At 46.0% G+C, this 27456-nt stretch overlaps 1 protein-coding gene across 1 annotated transcript in view; it reads left to right on the top strand.

Annotated features, from left to right (window-relative positions):
- LOC106593051 (ras-related protein Rab-26) overlaps positions 1-27456 on the top strand; it is a 103973-nt gene that overhangs the window by 31989 nt on the left and 44528 nt on the right. Inside the window, exons 3-4 of the mRNA XM_045715666.1 lie at positions 23156-23197; positions 24818-24884. Coding sequence (XP_045571622.1) covers positions 23156-23197; positions 24818-24884 — 109 coding nt within the window. The remainder of the gene's footprint in view (positions 1-23155; positions 23198-24817; positions 24885-27456) is intronic.

Here is a 27456-nt window from a genome sequence, read left to right as displayed (position 1 = left end):
TGCATTGATGCATGCTTCAAAATATGTACAAATGGAGTGCGCATTCGAGAAGTGCCCTGCATGCTCCGTTTCACATACTTTGATTTTGACTCATACTCTGACCCTCCCTGCTCCAATTTGCGTGCTCGGACCACAGTAGTATGCATTTTGAGAAACCCAATGTGTTTGATGTACAATGCCTTTGGAAAGTTTCCATTGATCATCCTTCAGATGTTTCTTCAACTTGATTGGAGTCTACCTGTGGTAAATTCAATTGATTGGACATGATTTGGAAAGGCACACACCTGTCTATATAAGGGCTCACAGTTGACAGTGCATGTCAGAGCAAAAACCATGCCCTGAGGTCGAAGGAATTATCCGTAGAGCTCCGAGACAGGATTGTGTTGAGGCACAGATCTGGGGATGGGTACCAAAACATTTCTGCAGCATTGAAGGTCCCCATGAACACAGTGGCCTCCATCATTCTTCAATGTAAGAAGATTGGAACCACCAAGACTCTTCCTAGAGATGGCCGACCGGCCAAACTGAGCAATCAGGGGAGAAGGGCCTTGATCAGGGAGGTGACCAAGAACCCGATGGTCACTCTGACGGAGCTCCAGAGTTCCTCTGTGGAGATTTTTGTCCTTCTGGAAGGTTATCCCCATCTCTGCAGCACTCCACCAATCAGGCCTTTATGGTAGAGCGGCCAGATGGAAGCCACTTCTCAGTAAAAGGCACGACAGCCCACTTGGAGTTTGCCAAAAGGCACCTAAAGGACTCTCAGGCCATGGGAAACAAGATTCTCTGGTCATATGAAACCCAGATTAAACTCTTTGGCCTGAATGCCAAGCGTCACGTCTGGAGGAATCCTGGCACCGTCCCTATGGTGAAACATGGTGGTTGCAGCATCATGCCGTGGGAATGTTTTTCAGCAGCAGGGACTAGGAAATTAGTCAGGATCGAGGGGAAGATGAATGGAGCAAAGTACAGAGAGATCCTTGATGAAAACCTGCTCCAGAGCGCTCAGGACCTCAGGCTGGGGGCGAAGGTTCACCTTCCAACAGGACAATGACCCTAAACACACAGCAAAGACAACGCAGGAGTAGCTTCAGGACAAGTCTCTGAATTTCCTTGAGTGGCCCAGCCATAGCTCGGACTTGAACCCAATCGAACATCTCTGGAGAGACCTGGAAATGGCTGTGCAGCAACGCTCCCCATCCAACCTGACAGAGCTTGAGAGGATCTGCAGAGAAGAATGGGAGAAACTGACACACCTGTATTTGGGAAATCTTGTAGCGTCATACCCAAGAAGACTTGAGGCTGTTATTGCTGCCAAAGGTGCTTCAACAAAGTACTGAGTAAATGTTCTGAATCCTTATGTAAATGTAATATTTCAGTTTTTATTTGACATTTACAAACATTTCTAAAAACGTATTTTTACTTTGTGCTATTGTGTGTAGATTGCTGAGGGGGGAAAAAACAATTTAATACATTTTAGAATAAGGCTGTAACGTATCAAAATGTGGAAAAAGTCAAGGGGTCTGAATACTTTCCAAATGCACTCTATTTGATACAATTCCACAAATTCTACTCCAGCCATTACCAGCACGTTCTCCCCAATTAAGGTACCACCAACCCCCTGTGGTGAGGCTACCCTTGTGTACCTGATTGTGACATTTTATTAATAAGGACCTATTAAATGACTAGAAGGGCTATGTCATGAACCAACAAAGTTCTAAAATGGTGTGATAATGGCAGCCATTTTGGTCAGGGAGAAAACAGAACCATTCTAATTGGAATGAATGGCAGTGGAGTCATAGGCAAAGCCAAACAGAATCTTTGGGGATTTTTTTTCTATTTTCTGCAGCGATTTCTTCTGAAAATCTGCGCAATTCTGCGGAAAGCTTTTTTTTTGCCTCTAGTGTAGTAACATTATTTAATAATTTTGGGAACATGGATTTATGTACATACAGTATATCACAAAAGTGAGTACATCCCTCACATTTTTGTAAATATGAGTATATCTTTTCATGTGACAACACTGAAGAAATGACACTTTGCTACAATGTAAGGTAGTGTGTACAGCTTGTATAACAGTGTAAATTTGCAGTCCCCTCAAAATAACACAACACACAGCCATTACTGTCTAAACCGCTGGCAACAAAAGTGAGTGAGTACACCCCAAAGTGTCAATATTTTGTGTGGCCACCATAATTTTCCAGCACTGCCTTAACCCTCTTGGGCATGGAGTTCACCAGAGCTTCACAGGTTGCCACTGGAGTCCTCTTCCATGACGACATCACGGAGCTGGTGGATGTTAGAGACCTTGCACTCCTCCACCTTCTGTTTGAGGATGCCCCACAGATGCTCAATAGGGTTTAGGTCTGGAGACATGCTTGGCCAGTCCATCACCTTTACCCTCAGCTTCTTTAGCAAGGCAGTGGTCGTCTTGGAGGTGTGTTTGGGGTCGTTATCATGTTGGAATACTGCCCTGAGGCCCAGTCTCCGAAGGGAGGGGATCATGCTCTGCTTCAGTATGTCACAGTACATGTTGGCATTCATGGTTCCCTCAATGAACTGTAGCTCCCCAGTGCTGGCAGCACTCATGCAGCCCCAGAGCATGACACTCCCACCACCATGCTTGACTGTAGGCAAGACACACTTGTCTTTGTACTCCTCACCTGGTTGCCGCCACACACGCTTGACACCATCTGAACCAAATAAGTTTCTTGGTCTCATCAGACCACAGGACATGGTTCCAGTAATCCATGTCCTTAGTCTGCTTGTCTTCAGCAAACTGTTTGCGGGTTTTCTAGTGCAACATCTTTAGAAGAGGCTTCCTTCTGGGACGACAGCCATGCAGACCAATTTGATGCAGTGTGCGGCGTATGGTTTGACCACTGACAGGCTGACCCCCCCCCACCCCTTCAACCTCTGCAGCAATGCTGGCAGCACTCATACGTCTATTTCCCAAAGACAACCTCTGGATATGACGCTGAGCACGTGCACTCAACTTCTTTGGTCGACCATGGCGAGGCCTGTTCTGAGTGGAACCTGTTAAACCGCTGTATGGTCTTGGCCACCATGCTGCAGCTCAGTTTCAGGGTCTTGGCAATCTTCTTATAGCCCAGGCCATCTTTATGTAGAGCAACAATTCTTTTTTTCAGATCCTCAGAGAGTTCTTTGCCATGAGGTGCCATGTTGAACTTCCAGGGACCAGTCAGTATGAGGGAGTGTGAGAGCGATGACACCAAATTTAACACACCTGCTCCCCATTCACACCTGAGACCTTGTAACACTAACGAGTCACATGACACCGGGGAGGGGAAATGGCTAATTGGGCCCAATTTGGATATTTTCACTTAGGGGTGTACTCACTTTTGTTGCCAGCGGTTTAGACATTAATGGCTGTGTGAGTTATTTTGAGGGGACTGCAAATTTACACTGTTATACAAGCTGTACACACTACCTTACATTGTAGCAAAGTGTCATTTCTTCAGTGTTGTCACATGAAAAGATATACTCAAATATTTACAAAAATGTGAGGGGTGTACTCACTTTTGTGATATACTGTATATGCTTAATTATGTGTATTAGATGACAATGAACCTACGGTTATCCTTCTACTAAAGCTCAGTCAAAAATAACCTCTACACAGACTCAACCCTTTTATCGTAAATGTTTCCTTATGGAAAGATATGACATAAATAAATAGGGCATCGTCAACAAAGTTCAAAGGCATATAAATACAAATAATACATTGATGAATCCATCTGTATATACAAAAACACCAAATAGATTAGATTAACAATTATCTTCATTCCATTCACCACATAGCTATTAATTTGAACTATTATCAAATTGCTTCAAACCAAAACACAGAAAGAGTGGCAGAGTTGGGGGGGGCGCATCTGATAATGTGAGAAAAGTCTCTCTCCATCCACTGAGGTGGTGGGGAGGAACAGATGTCTGAGCTAAGGCTGGAATACTGTCCTGACTAGCTCCCCACCAGTCCACTGCAATCTCTTCCATAGCGTCTGCCTTGTCTGCACATGTATCTGGGCCACTATTCTGCAGTCACCTGGTTCAGAGCAGGGATGGCATGGACATTATCCTTTCTTCCACCTACCACCTGGGCTGGATCTAGAACAGTTAGTAACTTGATCCAGGTGAAGGCAGGGGTGCTGCTCCAGCACAGTCTGCAGCTTGATTGAGCATGCTGCCATGGCATACTGGAACAACTCAGTGCAGGAGAGCCTGTCTTCCTCTGGAAACTGCCCCAGCAGTTCAGTTGTATGAGGGCGCCAGCCATCAGCCCCAGCTGTTCTGCCATTCTCAAACTGCATTTGCCGGTCCTCCAGCTTGCTGGCGACGTTGTGAGCTGTTGGCACAGAGGTCTCCTCCAGCTTAGTGGCTAACCTGACAATCTTCGCCATTTCCGGTAAGGTAGGTGAGCACATCCATGTAATCTGCCAGGTACTCCCCAGCACGTATCCTGGAGCCCCACCTGGTCTGCACAGCATACACAGGCATCACAGTAGAATGGACATTTTCAAGCATGAATGATCTCAACTCCAGATGACGCTGGGGTGCCTGACAGAACACTTTCTTCACCAGAGTACACAGCCTGTTCATGTCCTCCAGGCTCAGGAGATGGGCAAAGCAGGTGACGTGTCCGGAGTTGTGGAAAAGGCCCTTCAAGATGCTGGTGAAAGCCTTCTTCATGTAGCTAGCTGAGTCGCTTACAAAAACCCACACATTATTAAAGTCAACCCCATTGTTGTTGAGATAGGAAATGACAACTTGGGACACAGTGGTAAAGTTTACTTTATCCAAGAAAGGCAGATCTGCTACAACAGGTCGTTCACACACCGGCTGGTGTAGGATGGTGAATGCACATCTTCCAAAGGCATCGCTCGTCTCAAGGATGACATAAATGTCCTTTCCCTCTACAGTATCTTTGATGTCCTGCACATATTGTGGATAGAGCTCTGGCAAGTATTCTGTACGCAGATGGGGTGGCGCTGGGATAGACCCTCCCTGCGTGCAGTGTTTCTTCAGAAATGTGGAGAACTTGGGCCCCTTCTCGAGGTATATCTGCTTTGATTAATGATCTTGAGAAATCCAAGATTAACTCCTTTCTCTCAGCTGTGGAGGGAATCTTTAACAGACAGGAGGACGGGCTGTGTTCTTGTTTGGACTGGAAAACAATTAGGAAAATAAATAACAATGGTTCATTTGGTAAGTTAAGAATTCTCAGGTTGAGTTCAATAGCAGGCCTACAATAGATCTCAGTCTTTGAAGCTAAGCACACTCTCTCCTGAAGCCACCCACACGCACAGACCGCCCATAAACCTGACAGAAAGGCCTGGAACACATAGAAACAGACACACAGCCCATAAACCTGACAGAGAGGCCTGGAACACATAGAAACAGACACACAGCCCATAAACCTGACAGAAAGGCCTGGAACACATAGAAACAGACACACAGCCCATAAACCTGACAGAAAGGCCTGGAACACATAGAAACACACAGCCCATAAACCTGACAGAGAGGCCTGGAACACATAGAAACAGACACACAGCCCATAAACCTGACAGAAAGGCCTGGAACACATAGAAACAGACACACAGCCCATAAACCTGACAGAAAGGCCTGGAACACATAGAAACAGACACACAGCCCATAAACCTGACAGAGAGGCCTGGAACACATAGAAACAGACACACAGCCCATAAACCTGACAGAGAGGCCTGGAACACATAGAAACACACAGCCCATAAACCTGACAGAGAGGCCTGGAACACATAGAAACAGACACACAGCCCATAAACCTGACAGAGAGGCCTGGAACACATAGAAACAGACACACAGCCCATAAACCTGACAGAGAGGCCTGGAACACATAGAAACAGACACACAGCCCATAAACCTGACAGAGAGGCCTGGAACACATAGAAACAGACACACAGCCCATAAACCTGACAGAAAGGCCTGGAACACATAGAAACAGACACACAGCCCATAAACCTGACAGAGAGGCCTGGAACACATAGAAACAGACACACAGCCCATAAACCTGACAGAAAGGCCTGGAACACATAGAAACAGACACACAGCCCATAAACCTGACAGAGAGGCCTGGAACACATAGAAACAGACACACAGCCCATAAACCTGACAGAATGTCTCACACACAAAAACATTTTCAAACAATGATAGATAACAAAAGAAAATCACTAAATATGTCTGTGACTTGCTGCTTTTGTCTTTCCTAACTTGTCACTTGTTTTGATAGCTCCACCACGTCACTTAGTTACTATATCTGTCGCTAGCTAAAGCATCCAAATGTTTACCTGGTCCACTAACCCTCCTATTTTTGTGTCGGGGTGACCTCAGGTGCTCCACCTCAGTTTGACACCGAATGTAATCGATTGAATGCTGACAGACTTTGCGGACAAGTACTCCTCCATCCTCGTACAGTTCAGCTGGAAACTTCCCGGCCTTGTCCCTGGCTGTTATTCTGGTCGCCAAGTATTTACTCCTCAACTCCTCTGCTGTTAATCTGTTCTTTTTGTTGATACTTTCTTTCCTCAGACAGCTGTCATTCATCCACGGAGCTGTCTGCACCTTGCACCTCTCACTCACAACTTTTCGTTGATTTGAGATACATCAATGAGGAAAAAATGGTATTCAACAAGTCAATTTTATTTAACTTTGCTATCAGCTGGCAGCTTATTTTTAGCTTTAGAATCCTATGCATTTAATTGGAAATTGTGCGGATTTTTGTCGGAATCTAGTCATAGGTGATGCATTTCCTGCTTTTACTTATGCAGAAAAATAAAAGTAAGGCATGTGATATATAAATATTGTCAACCTAAAATAATCTCATATAATTATAGTTCATACAGGTTTTATACCAACTCTGTATAAATAGCATCTCAAATATACATTGAGTGTAGAAAACATTAAGGACACCTGCTCTTTCCATGGCAGACTGACCAGTTTAATCCAGGTGAAAGCTATGATCCCTTATTGATGTCACTTAAATCCACTTCAATCAGTGTAGATGAAGGGGAGGACCAACTGACCTACTCCCTGACCAAAATGGCTGACATTTTATACTGTCATAATAACATTCATGTCCATTCTTGTATTCTAATTGCTAATTATATGGCTTTGACTGCCTCGTCTATTTCAAAGTTGTAGAGAAGTCATAGAAAGGTATTTTTTCACATCTGTTTCAAAATGACTAAATGACTGACTGAGACACTGAACACACTATAGGGAGCAAATGTTAACTGTTTACTGTGTGTGTGTGTGTGTGTGTGTGTGTGTGTGTGTGTGTGTGTGTGTGTGTGTGTGTGTGTGTGTGTGTGTGTGTGTGTGTGCCCCTGCTTATTTGGGTAATGATTTGGGTAAACATTTACATGTCCCTTCAAAGAGTTTTTAAAAGGAAGTGACTACTGTGAGTCTGTTACATGCATCGCTGAGTCAAGACAAGTAGTGGGCAATCTTACCCTGCAGGGTCCAGTGTGGGTACAGACCATGAGGCGTAGCAATCACCAATCATCTAATTGCTTACAACTATTTGCTGCTCTTAGATTCACAAACATGTAAGATACGGTTTAGGTCAATAGAGTCAATGCTCAACTCAGGCTTTTCTTTTTTAAAGCAGCAGCAGAGTATAGTCCCTCCTATTAGAAGCATTGAAGCAGCCCACCTAATGGGTTCAGCTGAAAACACAAGGCCATTACTCTGCAGGAAGTTGTCAGGGTTCAAGTTGTGTCAAGTCGAAGGCAACAAAGAAGGTAAAGATCAGCTGATCTAAACCAGCCATGTTGAACAATAGTCCGACAAAGTTAATCACTTCGGCTTTAGACAGATTCCTCTTGATGCAGTTAGTGTACTTTGATCCGTAGAGGAATAACATCAGCCCTAAAAATATCAGCCCGAGCATAATGGAGAAGGAGGAGAAGGATAAAATCAGTTTCCTTCTGTATTGCTGAAGGTCTAACATTCCTAAAGCACATGCCCAGGTCACCATGGAGATTATCCATCCTATGACCCCCGTGGTGATAGCCGCGACCTCTGTTCCACTTGTATACAGAGTTCTGCTAAGTATGGCCCCTCCAATCAGGAGAAAGGCTGCAGCCCCCCAGCCAAAGTAGAGTGCTCCCCCCAGTTCCCTCTTCTCTCCGGTCAACTCATTGGAGTCGTCGCTGAGGATTGCCCTGGCCTTCCAGGAGACAGGAATGAGGATGAGAATTCCAGCCAGGATGAAGAATATTCCTCTTATAATTATCAACTTGGTTATCTTGCCCTTAATGTAGTTGGTGGTCTTGTGCCCGACCATGGAGACCATGACTCCCAGAAACCCCAGGATAATAGCCATGATGGTCATGGCTCTGGTGGCCTGCAGGTTGGAGCTCCATGCGGAGCTTGGCATGGAGTTGTAGACCTCACACTGAATCTGGCTCATGCTCCTTTTCACACAGCTCATCCACAGGCCGTCCCAGACCTCCTCCGTGGTGACAAAGTTAGCTGCTATGAAGGTTGTCTCCATCCAGGTGGGGAGTGCACACACTGCAATGGTGGTGATTAATCCTATGACTCCCAGGACGATGCCCACAATCTCCATGCCCATCGACATACTGGGTCCCTGGGTGCATTTCTCTACACCTGCCCTTCCTGGAGGAACAAGGATGTGACTCAAAGACATTCCAGAACAGCAGAGATGTTGAACTTCTAGAGGAGCTATAACAACTTAAGTCTTTACAAAGTTCTAGAACAGCAGATTATTTCACTCTGAAGTTTGTTGCTGAGGTCTTCTGTAAGATAAGAGAACTGAGCCACTCAGTAGACCTCTATATAACCGCTCAATGCTGTGATGTCGTCATGGAAACATAACCTATTGATACAGATTTGGGTCAGTATGTGGTTGAACTAGTGCAATGTACAGCTATGTCTTCCTGGTCTATTTAAAAGTTACTGTTACATAGGAAAGTATTTCCACCAGTATGTTTTATTAAAATGACAGATTTATGTATGTGTGTGTGTGTGCTCTGTCTGAGGTAGCGTTTCTAATTAGTGAGATTGAGCTGTTCCACCTGCTGTCCTAATGCCACCAGGATGCAAAGAGGCCAACCCTGAAGAGGAACATGAATATTTAACAACACTTACTGGAGGGAGGGAGAGATGGTGTTATTTTGCTCAGTAATTACTGACAGACCCACAGGGGTCTAGGCTAGACTGGACTGTACATCTCCAGAGCAGCTTGTCAGAGAGCACAGTAATGGGGAAATAAAACTCAAAGACTGAGGCCCTCTGAGAGATTGGAGGGAGGGAGGGAGGGAGGGAGATGGGAATGGACAGGTAAGGAGGGGGAGAGGGGAGGGATGGGGCAGAGGGAGAAAGATTGAGGAGAGATGGAGAGATTAGAGGACAGGGAGAGAGATGGCGAGAAGGGGTAGAGAGAGGATGAAGAATCAAGTGTGTGTATGTATATATATATATATAAATATGAGAGAGAGAGAGAGAGACTTTGACTTTGACTTTTGGTCTTTCTTTACTGAAACATTCTCATTTCATTTAAAACTCACCACCCAACCTCCCCCTTAAAAATAAAACCAAAAATACATCCTGTAATGCATACATGTACCATACTCGCCTTTCCAGCAACCACATGATACAAGCCAACATCACAATACTCAAAACAATACCCACTCCTACAACCGTATATCCAAAACATCTTCCCCAGCTATACAGACAGCCCCCCCAACACACCATATCTCCTGAAACATCTCCACACTTTTTATCATTTTATAGAACTCAAACTCAACCCTAAGGCGCGCAGAGACCATCCCATTAAACAATAATAAAGGGTCTGTTATCCCCCCACCTTTGACCCTGTTCCTCCTTGTTAGCCAAATAGATAATTTTGCCTGAGCAAACAGAAAATTCAACAAAACACATTTTTCCTTCTCCTTACTTGAATACCTGTATCCCATTATGAACACCCCAACAGTAAAGACCATCCCCAACCTCTCACACAGACATTCCAACAGAGACATTAATGGCATTAATCTGGTGCACACAGAAAACACATGAATCACAGTTTCTTTCATTTTACAAAAAGGACACTCCTGCCCGACTCCCGGTTCAACCCGTGCCAACCAGCTGTTAGTGGCCAGGACTCCATGTAGAACCCTCCACTGGAGGTCCCCTGACCTCTTTGGTACTGGGGGTTTGTAGAGCCCCCTCCATCTAAAACCCACCATACTCTCCGCCCCACATACCCCCTGCCACTGATGTGCCCTCACTCCTGTTAGGCTCCTAATGTTCCTCACCTTAACACAGAGGTTGTAGAGGGCTTTACCTCCCACCCCTTCAAACTCCCCCAGGCTCGGAGTGTTAAAATCTAACAAGTCCTCCAGACCCCCTTGCCAGTCACCAGTCTCTGCCGTCACCTGCAGTGGCGGAAACATTGGTGGCCCCTCTCCCTTTGGCTGCTCAAACATCCCCCTTACCGGCTCAGACAGTGCCTCCTGGACCTCCTCCAGGAATCTCTCCAGCAGCCTAAGAGACGTTATTCCTGTTTGCTGTGCCAAGACTTCCGGGCTTTTCCACCCCTCCTCTCCCAGGAGTCTCAAGTCACCCAGCCTTTTTACACCCCCTGCCATCAGTTGCCTCTGCAGGGTGGCCGACTGGACCGATCTCAAAGGGATGGCTGGGTTGTGGAAGATAGGCTCCTCCCACACCCACAGTCCAGGCTCCACACCCCCTTCTCGTGTGTGCCTTAGCAGCTGCCAGGCCCTCAGCACCGCAGAGTAAAAATCTGAGAGACCTGCTGTACTCAGCCTCTCCAGCTTCATGAGGAACAGCTGCCGGTCCAACCCTAAATCTCCAGCTCTCCTCAGCAGCGCGCATGCTGGTTCCCTCCAGCCAACATCAGTATGGTACAGCAGTCTCTGTGCCGCCTTTAGCCGGAAAGCAGCCATCCTGCTCTCCAGTTCCACCAGGCCCTGTCCTCCTTCATGGACGGTCATATACAACACTGCCGCCCTCAGCCAGTGATGGCCCGACCAGAAGAAGTCCACCAGCTTGCGTTGCAGGTCTGCGAGCAGACCGGCGGGGGGGTTGAGGACAGCCAGTTTATGCCACAGGGAAGATGCCACCAGGTTGTTAATTATCAGCACCCTCCCTCTATATGACACTTGAAACAGGAGCCACCTCCACCTGGCCAGTCTTGACACCACTGCCTGTGACAGCCCCTCCCAGTTCTTCCTGACCCACCTCTCCGAGCCCAGGTACACCCCCAACACTTTAAGCCCTTCACAACCCCACTGCAAACCCCCTGGAAGCAGAGGAGGAGCCCTATCTCCCCATGCCACGCATAACAGAGCTTTGCTCTTGCCCCAGTTCACCTTAGCTGATGAAGCTCCCTCGTACACCTTCAGACTGGTCTCTAGTGCCTGCATATCTTGACCATCCCTGACCATCACAGAAACATCATCTGCATATGCTGACACTGCTATGCCTGTCACCACACCCATACCTGTCCAGCACACTCCCTGCAGTCTCCTGCGTAGCAGGCCTAAAAAAGGCTCAATGGCTAGTGTGTATAACTGCCCAGATAGAGGGCATCCTTGTCTAATGCCCCGTCTCACCCAGACTGGCCTACTGAGCCCCCCTCCCACCTTAACCATACGTGACGCTCCAGCATACAACAGCTTCACATAGGTCAAAAACCTCTTCCCAAACCCAAACACAGACATCACATTAAACAGATACCCATGGTCCACTCTATCACAAGCCTTCTCTTGATCTAAACAGACCAGTCCAAAGTTCACATTAGAACCTCTCGACAAGTCCAACATGTCCCTAATTAAGAACAGGTTGTCCGTGATTGAGCGTCCCGGTACACAATATGTTTGGTCCTTATGTACTATCGAGTCCAAGTGGGACTTCAGTCTGTTAGAGAGGACCTTGGCAAATATCTTGTAGTCCGCACAGAGCAATGCCACAGGCCTCCAGTTCTTAAGTTCACACAAGTCCCCTTTTTTGGGCAGGAGAGTCAGAGCCGCCCGACGGCAGCTCATCGGCAACTCTCCTACCCCGACGCATTCACGCAATACGCAAAATAAGTCCTGTCCAATTATTCCCCAGAATTTTTTATAAAACTCCACTGGGAGTCCATCGACCCCCGGTGCACGACCGGGGGACATCTGGGTTACGGCCTCTGCCAGTTCATGGGACAACAGAGGAACGTCCAAATCGTCCCTCTGTGCCAGAGAGAGTTTAGGGAGTCCTGTGAACAAGACCTGGCCACACAAAGGATCACACTCTTCTGCCCTATACAATTCAGTATAAAACTCCACAGTCCGCTCCCGCATCTCACCCACCACAGAGGTCACCCTCCCATCAGACAGCCGTAGACAATGCATACCCTTGGCTTCACTGCTCTGTCTTTCCAAACCAAAGAAGAAGGAGCTGGGAGCATCCATCTCCTTGAGCATGGAGAATCTAGCTCTTACAAGTGCTCCCTTTGCTTTAACCTGGAAAAAACTGCCCAGGTCCCTGCGTAATTCAGCTAAATTAGCCTGGAGGCCTACATTGCCTTGCCCCACCATCTCTACCTCCATCTCACTAATACACCGCTCTAGTTCCCCCAATACTCTCCTAGCCTCTGAGGATGAGAGAGCTGTGTATTGTTGACAGAAAAGCCGAATTTGGACTTTCCCCACATCCCACCATTGGCTCAGAGACTCATACTCCTCTATTTGCTGCCTCCACCTTTCCCAGAAGGTCTGGAAACCTGCGCAAAAAGTGGCATCTTGTAAGAGCTTTACATTGAATTTCCAATAGGATGCCTGCCGGGGCCCTGGTGAAATAGACAGCCGAGCCATGGTTATGTGATGATCGGAAAACCCCACCGGGAGAATGGTAGCGCCCAACAGCCTATTGCTCCGATTCCTAGACATATAAAACCGATCAAGTCGGGCTGCACTCACCCTAGCCCCAAAAACCTTCACCCATGTGTACTGTCTTGTGTTCGGATGTTTAGTTCTCCAAACATCCACTAAGTCGAACTGATTAATAATGTCCCTTAACACTCCCACTGACACTGAATGAGGCTCTTCCCCATTTCTGTCTTTTGTAAAATCCATTGTGCAGTTCCAGTCCCCTCCGACCACCAGTGTCTCCTGAGGCGCTACCTGTGAGAGTTCCTGTCTAAGACTCCCAAATAGAACCCCTTTTTCTCTCCCTGTGTTAGGCGCATACACATTTATAAAGACAAAACCCATTTTGTTAATTTCTGCTTTAACAACAAGGAGCCTACCCCTACACACCTCCTTTGAGGAGCAAATTTTTACAGACAGACCCAGTGCAAAAAGGACTGCCACTCCTGCACTATGATTTGTCCCATGGCTCAACGCACTTGCCCCTTTCCACCAGAGCCCCCAATCGACTTCATTCAACACATCACTATGTGTCTCCTGCAGAAACAACACCTGTACTTTATTTTGTTTTACATATTCACCCAACACACTCCTCTTTCCCGCATCTCTGGCGCCATTTATATTGAGCGAGCCTACCCGTAGAGTCTCCATAAGAAGTGGGAGAAAAGCCAGCAGAGAAAAAAGACCAATAGCAAAGCTCAAAAACCCCAGTGTCAGAAAGAAAGTATACATCTAAACAGTGTCCGAAGGTAAACCCTTACGCACTGTTGTGACCCACTTCCTCAACCTAAACCGTTTCCTGGGTGAGAGGACACCATGCCCCTCATTTTTCACAGCATGTTGTACTGATCGTACAAACTTTCTTGAATCAGGGAAAAAAGCCTCAAGATTAACTTTTTCCCCCTTTGTCTCATTCAGGAACCTTGTCAGTTCTCTCAACGTGTACTTAGACCCCTCTGCTTGACTGGCTGTCAGCTCCGGGCCTATTGAAGAGGAGTCTGAAAAAATATCTCCTCATCCTCTTCCTCAGACTCACTTTCCTCCTCATCTCTATCTCCCACCCTGACCACCTGCTCTTCCTCTCTGGTCATGGCATCCCCCACAGCAACAGGCAAAATTTCCATTGTGCCTTTAACCACACCCTTTTTCCTTTTCCGCTTGGCACCCTCCTCCTCCCCCCTAGTCTCTTACACTTCCCCACTATACTCTCCTCATCCACTAGCATAACCTGACTAGACCTAGCATCCTCTACACCACCCTCCATAGCATGACTAGGCCCAGCATCATTTACACCATCCTCCATATCATAGCTAAGCCCAGCCTCAGCTACCCCACCATCTCTAGCCTGACTAGGCTTAGCCTCCACTACCCCACCATCTCTAGCCTGACTAGACCCAGCCTCCGCTACACCACCATCTCTAGCCTGACTAGACCCAGCCTCCACTACACCACCATCTCTAGTCTGACTAGACCCAGCCTCCTCTACCCCACCATCTCTTGCCTGACTAGACCCAGCCTCAGCTACCCCACCATCCCTGGTATGACTAGGCCCAGCCTCTGCTGTCTGCATCTCATTTCCCCCTGCACTTTGACCTCGATTTCCCCCACCGGCGCTTGTACCCTCACTTTGTCTACGGCCTTTATGTGGGCACGCAAAGCTCTTATGCCCCAAATCCCCACACTCAAAACACCGTAGACTGTCTGTGCTGGCAAACCCTGCATAGAGCCCCTCCCCATGCCTCACTTTAAAATGCACATTTAACTGTTGCTCATTGTTGTTCAGAAACATAAACACTTGCCTCCGGAACGAAACAACGTGCTTAACAGCAGCTGCCTGAAAACCTGCCGACAGTACACGAAACCCGCTAGCAAACTTACCAAAACGACTCAGCTCTTTCCTGATTTGATTGTCCGTAATAAACGGAGGTAAATTTGCAACAACTACTCTTGTCGAAGGGGTGGAAAGAGGTAAAACTGGCACCAACACATCCCTTACAAATATTCCGCTAGCAATTAGCCTACCAACCAAATTTTCTCTTTTCATTAACACCACCACCGCTTTGTTCATTCTAGAAGCAGAATGTATAAATTCAGCTCCTACCTGTTCGCCGACCGCGAGCAGAACCTCCTCCACCTTAACTCCATTCTCAGGAACACACCTGAATCCATGCTGTATCGACAGCGTCTCCTCCGCGCTAGGCTGAGAAGCCATCGCGCATACCACACCTTGCAAACCCCAGAAACGTTACTCTGTCCTCTTCCACCCTAACTCTGAAAAAAAAAACGGTGGATACCGCTAAAACAAATATTGCATTAAAGTTAGGACAGAGTCCTCCGCAGCAAACACTCAAACTAGAGAGAGAGAGAGAGAGAGAGAGAGAGAGAGAGAGAGAGAGAGAGAGAGAGAGAGAGAGAGAGAGAGAGAGAGAGAGAGAGAGAGAGAGAGAGAGAGAGAGAGAGAGAGAGAGAGAGAGAGAGAGAGAGAGAGAGAGAGAGAGAGAGAGAGAGAGAGAGAGAGAGAGAGAGAGAGAGAGACTCTCACGTGTGTATATATACTGCTCAAAAAAATAAAGGGAACACTGAAACAACACGTCCTAGATCTGAATGAAATAAATAATCTTATTAAATACTTTTTTCTTTACATAGTTGAATGTGCTGACAAGAAAATAACACACAAATAATCAATGGAAATCCAATTTATCAACCCATGGAGGTCTGGATTTGGAGTCACACTCAAAATTAAAGTGGAAAACCACACTACAGTCTGATCCAACTTTGATGTAATGTCCAGTCAAAATGAGGCTCAGTAGTGTGTGTGGCCTCCACGTGCCTGTATGACCTCCCTACAACGCCTGGGCATGCTCCTGATAAGGTGGCGGATGGTCTCCTGAGGGATCTCCTCCCAGACCTGGACTAAAGCATCCGCCAACTCCTGGACAGTCTGTGGTGCAACGTGGCGTTGGTGGATGGAGCGAGACATGATGTCCCAGATGTGCTCAATTGGATTCAGGTCTTGGGAACGGGCGAGCCAGTCCATAGCATCAATGCCTTCCTCTTGCAGGAACTGCTGACACACTCCAGCCACATGAGGTCTAGAATTGTCTTGCATTAGGAGGAACCCAGGGCCAACCGCACCAGCATATGGTCTCACAAGGGGTCTGAGGATCTCATCTCGGTACCTAATGGCAGTCAGGCTACCTCTGGCGAGCACATGGAGGGCTGTGCGGCCCCCCAAAGAAATGCCACCCCACACCATGACTGACCCACCGCCAAACCGGTCATGCTGGAGGATGTTGTAGGCAGCAGAATGTTCTCCACGGCGTCTCCAGACTCTGTCACGTCTGTCACGTGCTCAGTGTGAACCTGCTTTCATCTGTGAAGAGCACAGGGCGCCAGTGGCGAATTTGCCAATCTTGGTGTTCTCTGGCAAATGCCAAACGTCCTGCACGGTGTTGGGCTGTAAGCACAACCCCCACCTGTGGACGTCGGGTCCTCATACCACCCTCATGGAGTCTGTTTCTGACCGTTTGAGCAGACACATGCACATTTGTGGCCTGCTGGAGGTCATTTTGCAGGGCTCTGGCAGTGCTCCTCCTGCTCCTCCTTGCACAAAGGCGGAGGTAGCGGTCCTGCTGCTGGGTTGTTGCCCACCTACGGCCTCCTCCATGTCTCCTGATGTCCTGTCTCCTGGTAGCGCCTCCATGCTCTGGACACTATGCTGACAGACACAGCAAACATTCTTGCCACAGCTCGCATTGATCTGCCATCCTGGATGAGCTGCACTACCTGAGCCACTTGTGTGGGTTGTAGACTCCGTCTCATGCTACCACTAGAGTGAAAGCACCGCCAGCATTCAAAAGTGACCAAAACATCAGCCAGGAAGCATAGGAACTGAGAAGTGGTCTGTGGGCTCCACCTTTATTGGGGGTGTCTTGCTTATTGCCTATAATATTGCCTATAATATATGTATGTTATGTATGTATGTATGTATGTATGTATGTATGTATGTATGTATGTATGTATGTGTGTATGTATATAGATACTTGGCTGAGATATTTAGCTAGTTATGGCTGTACAGAACAACAGCAGACTCTTGCCTCATAAATATATACAGTATATCGTATAACACGTTGGATACAGTATTTACCAGCCAGAGGACTGAAGATTTACTGTTTTGCCCCTGTGCCTGTTCAATCCCAGTGTGTCTTAATTTAAGTTACTTGTAAAAGGCTATTGGGACCTGTCTTGTGGCCTGGTGGTAGATGAGACGTGGCCTGGTGGTAGATGAGACGTGGCCTGGTGGTAGATGAGACGTGGCCTGGTGGTAGATGAGACCTGTCCTGTGGCCTGGTGGTAGATGAGACCTGTCCTGTGGCCTGGTGGTAGATGAGACCTGTCTTGTGGCCTGGTGCTAGATGAGACCTGTCTTGTGGCCTGGTGCTAGATGAGACCTGTCTTGTGGCCTGGTGCTAGATGAGACCTGTCTTGTGGCCTGGTGCTAGATGAGACCTGTCTTGTGGCCTGGTGCTAGATGAATGGTGGTCTGGGCAACTAACTCTAACTGTCTCACGTCAGAATTAGATGTTCATCCATGTTTCTCAAATGTCAAATTTTGAAGTTGTTGCAGATGTCAAAATTAAAATTGTGTTCAAGTTTAAGCATTCACTCCAAATGGTTAAGGTAAGGGTGTGTGTTTGTGTATCTGTGTGTCTTTGAGCGTGCACAGTACCGTTTGGCAAACCCTGACAGGTCTCCAAAAAGGAGAGGAGCAGAGAGGGCCTTCCTATCTCTGAGGGCCTCAGTCTTTGAGTTTATTTCCCCATTACTGTGCTCTCTGACAAGCCGCTCTGGAGATGTCTAGCCTAGACCCCTGTGGGTCTGTCAGTAATTACTGAGCAAAATGACTAACTGTCTCTCTCTTTCGCTCTCTGTGTCTGTCTGTCTCTCTCAGTCTCTCTCTCGCTATCTCTCGGTCTCTCTTTCGCCATCTCTCGGTCTCTCTTTCGCCATCTCTCGGTCTCTCTCTCGCTGTCTCTCTTTCGCCATCTCTCGGTCTCTCTCTCGCTGTCTCTCTCTCGCTATCTCTGTCTCTCTCTCGCTATCTCTCGGTCTCTCTCTCGCTATCTCTCGGTCTCTCTCTCGCTATCTCTCGGTCTCTCTCTCGCTATCTCTCGGTCTCTCTCTCGCTATCTCTCGGTCTCTCTCTCGCCATCTCTCGGTCTCTCTCGCCATCTCTCGGTCTCTCTCTCGCCATCTCTCGGTCTCTCTCTCGCCATCTCTCGGTCTCTCTCTCGCCATCTCTCGGTCTCTCTCTCGCCATCTCTCGGTCTCTCGGTCTCGGTCGCCCGGTCTCTCTCGCTCTCTCTCGCTCTCTCTCGCTCTCGGGTCGCTCTCTCTCGCTCTCTCTCGCTCTCGGTCGCTCTCTCTCGCTCTCGGTCTCTCACTCGGTTGGTCGCTCTCTCTTGCGCTCTCTCTCTCTCGTCTCTCTCTCCCTCCTCCACTAGTACTGTATTATCACTGTTAATTAATCTCCTCCACTCTGTAGGAACTAAAAGGCAGGAAAGCTAACAGGGCTTACTCTCCTATCAGTGTTTTAGTTTCATACCTTGAAGGGCCTTCAGTCAGTACATTGTGAAAACACTTGCCTTAAATCTTGTATTATAAATGCACTCTCCGCAGCTCTTCTGAGAAATATGCCTGGGATTTATTTATATATTAAGTGCAAATAGGAGAGCTCTTTATCCAGCTTTTACTGTAATGGAAAATAGTCTACATTATCAAGTAGTATCATTTTATTTTGTAGGCAGGCGTGTGTGTGTGTGTGTGTGTGTGGGTGTGTACAGTATATATGTATGGGGATGGTCTGACTGGTGCTTTGGGAATGGAAAGGATCTGAGAGAGGGAGGGAGATTCCCTCACAGAATCACTCAAACTAAATAATGTTCAGTCATGTGTTTTTCAAACATTCTTAGCCTGTAAAACAGTGTTAGATTGATCCATGTGTCTGATAATGATTGATGCGAGGAGAACACAGCTTCTCTCAGCCCCAGTAGATTGACAGATCTATTGACCATCATACAATACCTGTTGGCAGTGCCTCCACAATCAACTCTTTGAGAGAGAGCCCATTGGAGTCCTGTGGCAGTTTCAGCTGCTCTAATGCTATCAGGCTGAGTGGACCTAGACATGATACATGATGATTAGGCCTAGTAATCCCATCTATCAGTGGATTCTAGCGAGCTGTATCCTAAACCCCACAGGGCACCACTTTACAGTGTGTTTTTTCTGGGTCACTGAATATTCAACAGGCCTGAAGCACGATGTGAGCTGTCTTTCATGACAGAGACACACAGAGACTCCACTCATGTCTTAGACTGTGATTACTGAGAGGAACAACCCAGGGTTGTGTTCATTAGGGCACGCAATGTAAAATGTTTTTAAACATTTTGCAACGGGCAGTGAAAATTTGCTTTTTTTTTTTTTTTATTGGATCCATCCAGGTAGTCCCTCCTTGTTTCAGTCTGTTTTCTTCTGTTTGGTGATTAATGAACACCACCACTGAATATGTATGAGTCCTTTTCACTGGAACCCTGGGAGGGTAAATCAACAAGTCATCAAAGATTGTATCTTTATCAGTAGTGCTCTGTGTGGGCGGAGTAGAGCATCTTTTCTGTTTCCCCGGGGAAGGGAAAGCAGGGGGGTCAGGCGCATCTCACAGCAACAAGGGATAATCTGAGACTGTTTTCTGAGCGTCACCATGGGGTTGCCATGGCGTTAGTGATGAATCAGACCTGCGTATTTTTTGTTTGTTTGTTTGTGCTTTGATTTGCTTCATTGTAATGTTGATGTAAGCTTGTGAACAGAGTTGAGATCAGAGATTGAATAGTTTTATCTTTAGAGGGGAGTCGTACTGTAATTTATATATGCCTTCCCTACCTCGGTACACAGATACATGCAGATACACAAGTATACACACTTTAAAGATGTTAATTGATGAGGAGGAACTAGGAAGTGTCCGCTGATAGGTTGGATACAGAGATTAACTGAGTTTATTGGTCAGTTTGTTGTGTAACCATGGATATGGAATGGCTCCCGGAAGGGTCTTTGAGAAAAAACAAATTGTGTGAATCAACTGTTTTTGTTCAGGATTTAAAGAGTAAGGTATAAAAAAAGGATATGTTTAATATCATGAATACTTACTATACCTTTGGTGGCTTTTATTTTATTGACCTAAAACATCTAATCCGGGATTAAATCTCATCGTGCTTGTCGACAATGCACCATTTTAAAGGTCATTTCTGATCAAGCTGACATATGCAGTATTTTACTATGAATGCAATCTCTGCGAAAGCAGTAATATTGTCTTTTAAAAGCTGCATTGTCAGCAACATGCGATCGATCATATTGAATCACAGGCCTAGTGACAGTAATTCTGCGTAACTCAAGATACCAGTTTGGAGATTTTCCCAGGACAATGCCCTGTAGAATAGTCACATTGACCTGATGGAAGAATAGATGACTTCGCAGAACTGTCTGTGGTATTTAACCTTGCTGTAGCCATGAGCTGAACTTTGCCGTTTGTCACTTTGTGGCTGTAGGATCTTAGAGAACATCCATGTTGAGCTGAGTCACTGATGGCTAAGTTCCAATATCCACACTAGCGTACTACTTAGAATGCATGGTCAATATATAGGAAACTGCCAAAATAACGGAAACACTTGAGGAAATGAGGGATACAAAGTATATTAAAATCAGGTGCTTCCACACAGGTGTGGTAACCTGAGTTAATTAAACAATTAACATCCCATCATGTATAGGGTCATGTATAAAAATGACCAGTTCCCCATTATTTTGGGTACCATGGCTAGAAGAGATCTCAGTGAGGAGGTGTCTCAAAGGAGCATAGTGTGTGTGTGTGTGTGTGTGTGTGTGTGTGTCACCAGATATTAACCCAATTGAACACCAGTTATGGGAGATTCTGGAGCAGAGTTTTCCCACCACCATCAACAAAACATCAAATAATGGGAATTTGTCGGAAGAATGCTGTCGCATCCCTCCAATAGAGTTGCAGACACTTGTAGAATCTATGCCAAGGCGCATTATATCTTTTCTGGCTTGTGGTGGCCCAAAGCCCTATTGACACTTGTAGAATCTATGCCAAGGTGCATTAAATCTTTTCTGGCTTGTGGTGGCCCATAGCCCTATTTACACTTGTAGAATCTATGCCAAGGCGCATTAAATCTTTTCTGGCTTGTGGTGGCCCAAAGCCCTATTGACACTTGGTGTTCTTTTCTTTTTGCAGTTACATGTACATTGCTTCCTTCACTAAGTGGTATGGAGGTGTTGATCTTGGGGAAGAGCCATGCTGACTGTATGCAGGCTGTTTCTGGAGGGAGGAGTGGAATGCAGTGGAGCTCATCACTAGAGAGCTGGGTTATAGAATGACTAAGAAGATGAGAGAGAGAGAGAGAGAGGGATGGAGGAGAGGAGGAGGAGGAGGGAGGGAGAATAATAGGGTTAGGTGAGAGGAGCAGGAGGAGTAGAGGGTGAGGACCCAGGTTAGGTGAGAGGAGGAGGAGAGGGAGAAAAACAGGGTTAGGTGAGAGGAGAAAGAGGAGAACAAGGGGCGACGAGGAGATCCTCTGGAGGAACAGGCCAACGTTATTAACAAAGGGACCTGGAACACTGCATTATTGATGGAGGGAAGAGGAAGAGACAAAGGAGAGGTGGACAGGTGGAGGCTTGCCATCAGGAAGGAGAGGAGTGAAGGGAAGGATCTCTCCATCTCTTCCTGATTTGTAAAGTATGGGGAGAAGTTTCTCACACACTGTAGCTGCACGAACACACACGGAGAGAGAGAATGTCATCTACATTTGATTTGGTTACCTAAGCTATTTATGTACAGTGCATTTGGAAAGTATTCAGACCCCTTGACTTTTTCCACATTTTGTTACGTTACAGCCTTATTGTAAAATGTATTAATTAAAACATTTTCCTTATCAATCTACACACAATACTCCATAATGACAGTGAAAATAGGTTTTTAGAAATTTTAGCAAATGTATTAAAATACATAAGTATTCAGACCCTTTGCTATGAGACTCGAAATTGAGCTCAGGTGCATCCTGTTTCCATTGATCATCCTTGAGATATTTCTACAACTTGATTCAAGTCCACCTGTGGTAAATTCAATTGATTGGACATGATTTGGAAAGGCACACACCTGTCTATATAAGGTCCCACAGTTGACAGTGCATTTCAGAGCAAAAACCAAGCCATGTGGTCGAAGGAATTGTCCGTAGAGCTCTGAGACAGGATTGTGTTGAGGCACTGGGGAAGGGTTCCAAAAAATCTATGCCGCATTGAAGGTCCCCAAGAACACAGTGGCCTCCATCATTCTTAAATGGAAGCAGTTTTGAGCCACCAAGACTCTTCCTAGAGCTGGCCACCCTGCCAAACTGAGCAATCGGGGGAGAAGGGCCTTGGTCAGGGAGGTGACCAAGAACCCGATGGTCTGACAGAGCTCCAGAGTTATTCTGTGGAGATGGAACCTTCTGGAAAGACAACCATCTCTGCAGCGCTCCACCAATCAGCCCTTTATGGTAGAGTGGCTAGATGGAAGCCACTCCACAGTAAAAGGCACGACAGCCCGCTTGGAGTTAAAGGACTCTCAGACCATGAGAAACAAGATTCTCTGGTCTGATGAAACCAAGATCTTACTCTTTGGCCTGAATGCCAAGCGTTACATCTGGAGGAAACCTGGCACCATCCCTACGGTGAAGCATGGTGGTTGCAGCATCATGCTGTGGGGATGTTCTTCAGCGGCAGGGACTGATGCTCCCCATCCAACCTAAGAGCTTGAGAGGATCTGCAGAGAACGGGAGAAACAGCCCAAATACAGGTGTGCCAAGCTTGTCGTCATACCCAAGAAGACTCTAAACTGTAATCGCTGCCCACAGTGCTTCAACAAAGTACTGAGTAAAGGGTCTGAATACTTAATTTGCAAAAATGTAAAAAATCCAGTTTATGCTTTGTCATTATGGGGTACAGTATTGTGTGTAGATTGATGAGGGGAAAGAACAATTTAATATATTTTAGAACATGGCTGTAACATAACAAAATGTGGAAAAATTCAAGGGGTCTAAATACTTTCAGAATGCACTGTATGTCTCATTAATGACCATTTATGTATTCCTGCTTTCCTTTTCCAGAATAAATTGCTGAACATTGACAGACTGAAGGTGAAGCTTCAGGTAAGAGCCTTATAATGGATTCTATAATCTGTCCTTATTTCTCAATCCTCATCAGTGTGATGCCCAAACTATACAGCCCCTGTAACCCCATCAGGCGTTGTGTGTGTGTGTGTGTGTGTGTGTGTGTGTGTGTGTGTGTGTGTGTGTGTGTGTGTGTGTGTGTGTGTGTGTGTGTGTGTGTGTGTGTGTGTGTGTATTCCAATCTCTCCTACAGTGATGTATCAGGGTTATCACCACAGATTAAGTGCACAATCAGTAACCTAATTTTTTTGTCTAAATAACTAATAAAAACAATTAGGATTCAGTAGTTATATCTCCATGAATTTTCTACACTAAGCCCAATGTTCTCCTGACCCCAGTCACTCACAATAGAGGCTCTCTGTTTCTCTTTCCCTCCCTCTCTCTTTCCCTTTCCCTCTCTCTCCCTTTCTCTCTTTCCCTCTCTCTCTCTCATCCTCCTCTCTCTCTCTCTCTCTCTCTCTCTCTCTCTCTCTCTCTCTCTCTCTCTCTCTCTCTCTCTCTCTCTCTCTCTCTCTCTCTCTCTCTCTCAATTAAATTTAAGAAGCTTTATTGGCATGGGAAGCGTATGTTTACATTGCCAAAGCCAGTACATTGGATAGTTGTTTTTTTAGTGGGCTGTGTGCACATAGCCTGTCTTCTCTTGAGAGCCAGGTCTGCCTTCGGCGGCCTTTCTCAATAGCAAGGCTGTGTTCACTGAGTCTGCACATAGTCAAAGATTTAGTGTATATTAATGTTTATACCGCTAGTTTATATTCATGAGTATTGGGGGGGGGAGTAGAAACAGTATTAAAGCCTTCAGTACCTGTATGATGTGGGTGGAATGGAGACAGAAAGGAAGAGAGAGAGAAGGAAAGAAAAACACAAATCAACTGAAAACTCAAATACACAGAGCCAGCCACCGTAGATTGAAATTCCACTGCACAAAAAAATGGCTTTTAAAATTTCTTTAATTATAAACCAACATGAGGGTCGAGGGATGCAACCACCTAGCAAGCAAACCCCTGGACTGGAAACGTGTTGTGATGGTAGCCTCGGGGGGGCCAGTGGTGAGGTAATGGGGGACAATAGCAAATGCTGGAGGAGATTGAGAGGCATAATTAGCAGAAATTTCACAGAGGTTGGACGAATGGGGTGACAGGGCGAAGGCAACCACTAGTTTATATTCATGAGTATGACCTGATGCCTTATGCCCGCTTCACCTACCTGCACAGCATGATGGGAAGTCACTAAGACGCCATATTCCTTATCGAGCTTTCCCCCCAGTTTGAGTACTAGTTCAAAACTTTCCTAACATCAATTCTAAATTGGTCCTCTACCCCATCGCCCCTACCCCCTACTCTAAGTTAAGTGAGAGCTGCAGTGAATGCCATTTGAATTTTTGTTTGTGATGTCTTACCTCAAAGGAGCTTTAAGTAAAGCAATGAAACAGTGGTAGTGAAATGACTCATTCCTATAGAGGTGAATCCTAACTTCCCATTGACATCACTGCAAGAGTCAGTGACATTTTGACTTGAGAACTTAGAATTCACCCCAATGGGAAATTATACATTTACCTTTAATAATAATAGTTCTCCTTCTTCTTCTTTCTTCTTTCTCCAGATCTGGGATACAGCTGGACAGGAGCGTTTCCGCAGCGTCACACACGCCTACTACCGTGACGCCAATGGTGAGACACACACACACACACACACACACACACTCTTCCTCTTTTTCTCTCACACACCCAGACAATCGCACACTTGTGTGATTCTGTCTCAATACCGCTCCAGCTGCTGTGGTGACAGAAACAAGAGGGATTCTCTCCCTCATTAAGAAACAAGCTGCATTATACGTTATTTACAGTGCTGCTTAGTATGCTGAGTTTCATAACATTTAAATGCAGATCAGGATGATATGTAAATTAGCTGAATAAAATGTATGGTTCACTTATTTGTGTACATGTCTGTGAGCATGCAATTTGATTATTACCATTTGTCTTGAATGCGTGACTGTCTTTAAATTAATCTTCTTTTTTTCTTCTTTTTTTCTGGATGGCTGAGTGAGTGGGTGGATGGGTGGATGGGTGGGTGGGTGGGTGGGTGGGTGGGTGGGTGGATGGGTGGATAGATAGCATATTCACATGGTGCGTGTTTCTAACATTTCCAGTCTCTCATCATTATCATGATCACCACTATCATCATTATCATGCGGGTATGTGGGGGGGTGTGTGGCTCCCGTGTAGCTCAGTTGGTAGAGCATGGCACTTGTAACGCCAGGGTTGTGGGTTTGATACCCACGGGGGAACAGTACAAAAACTTATGCACTCAGTACCGTAAGTTGCTCTGGATAAGAGCTTCTGCTACAGTAAGTGACTAAAATGTATGCTCCAGCTCTCCACTCAGCCATTTGATCAGGTATGTGGGGTGTATGTTTTAGCCTCTACACCCTGTCACATAAACACTTCATCCACATCAACTGAATGTGGTTATAACCCCAAAGTTTTTGCTTTTGATATGGTTCCCTGGGACGTTTCTGTAACCCAAACAACTCCTCAGCTACCCTGCGAGATAGGAAGTAAGTGTCTGCAGCCCAAATAGCACCCTATTCCCTATGTAGTGCACTACATTTGACCAGGTCCCATAGGGCTATGGTCAAAAGTAGTGCACTACGTAGGGAAGATGGTGCCATTTGCGCCACATTCAGTTCCTTTTGAAGTCAACGAGGCGCAGACATTAGTCGAGGGACTGCTTCAGTGATTTCTACAGCTTTAGTAAAGCAAAGACAGTCAAACCCCTGGCAGCAAGTCACTGCCTCCCACAGCTCGGCAGATCTCACTGAAATTCTCAGCAACAGCAAAGAGTTCTACTGTACCACTTCACTTTTTCAGCGCTGAGAGTATTGTGTGCAGTGCATAAAACATTTTCCAGAAATAATAAAACGGTGTCTGTCTGTCTGTCTGTCTGTCTGTCTGTCTGTCTGTCTGTCTGTCTGTCTGTCTGTCTGTCTGTCTGTCTGTCTGTCTGTCTGTCTGTCTGTCTGTCTGTCTGTCTGTCTGTCTGTCTGTCTGTCTGTCTGTCTGTCTGTCTGTCTCCTTCTCTCAATATATATAATCTCCTCCTCTCAATATATATATATATATATCTCCTCCTCTTTCTCCGTTCTCTCCCTTTGAGTAAAACCCTGTCTGGCAATCAGACAGATAAGAGAGACAGGACATCTACCAGAAACAAATAGCCCAGTTGAGAGACACTACTATAGCCTAGCCCACACCCGCTCTACTTAGACAGGGATGTATGTGGAAGTGGCTAAATTAATCATCCTGGTTTTTAGATGGTGAATAGCGTGGTCCCAGATCAGTTTTTGTTGTCTTGCCAGCTCCTCCCAAACAATGACCTCAGGAAATGGCAAGACGGCACAAACAGATCTGAGATAAAGCTAGAGGGAGAACAAACACTCCCCTCCTCTGTTTTCTCATTACTCTAATCTTTCATCATCTTTCCCTAATTGTTTACCATCCTACAGAAATCTACAGTCATTGCTCAGAGAGAGTAATTTAATATTCTCCCATATCTTTTGGGTGAAATATCACAGCAGCAAGATTTGTGAGCTGTTGTCACAAGAAAAGGGCAACCAGTGAATAACAAACACCATTGTAAATACAACCCATATTTATTTATTTTCACTTTTGTAGTTGAACTATTTGCACATTGTTACAACATTGTATATAGAAATAATATGACATTTGAAATGTCGTTATTCTTTTGGGACTTTTGTGTAATGTTTGCTGTTCATTTTTTTGTGTTTATTTCACTTTTGTATATTATCTATTTCACTTGCTTTGGCAATGTAAACATATGTTTCCCATGTCAATAAAGCCCCTTAAATCGGAGAGGGAGGGAGAGAGAGAGATTTGGGAAAAAGACCGTCCTCTCCTCGACTCCTCCATCTCTCTCGGAGTGGCAACAGACTCAGCCACAGAGGAGCATGATAAATGAAGTGTGCTGTTATCTGTGGATGTTCCTGTAGGAAGGAGAGCTGTGGGTAGACTAGGTATAGGCTAGGCTGGTGTGTTCCGCATGGTGATCAGTGTAGGGTGTGGTTGAGTTTGAGTTTGGTGATTTACAACTTAGAGAGGGAGGGGTGGGGTGAAGAGTGGGAGGGGTGTATTATTTTAGGGACAAAGTTATGGATGTATTCTGTGACGCGAGAGTCTATGTGCTCGCCTACCTCCATCTCTCAGTATCTCCATTGTCTTGTCT

This window comes from Salmo salar, chromosome ssa03 (assembly GCF_905237065.1).
Source record: "Salmo salar chromosome ssa03, Ssal_v3.1, whole genome shotgun sequence".
Classification (NCBI taxonomy): domain Eukaryota; kingdom Metazoa; phylum Chordata; class Actinopteri; order Salmoniformes; family Salmonidae; genus Salmo; species Salmo salar.
This window is presented reverse-complemented; position numbering and strand designations above follow the sequence as displayed.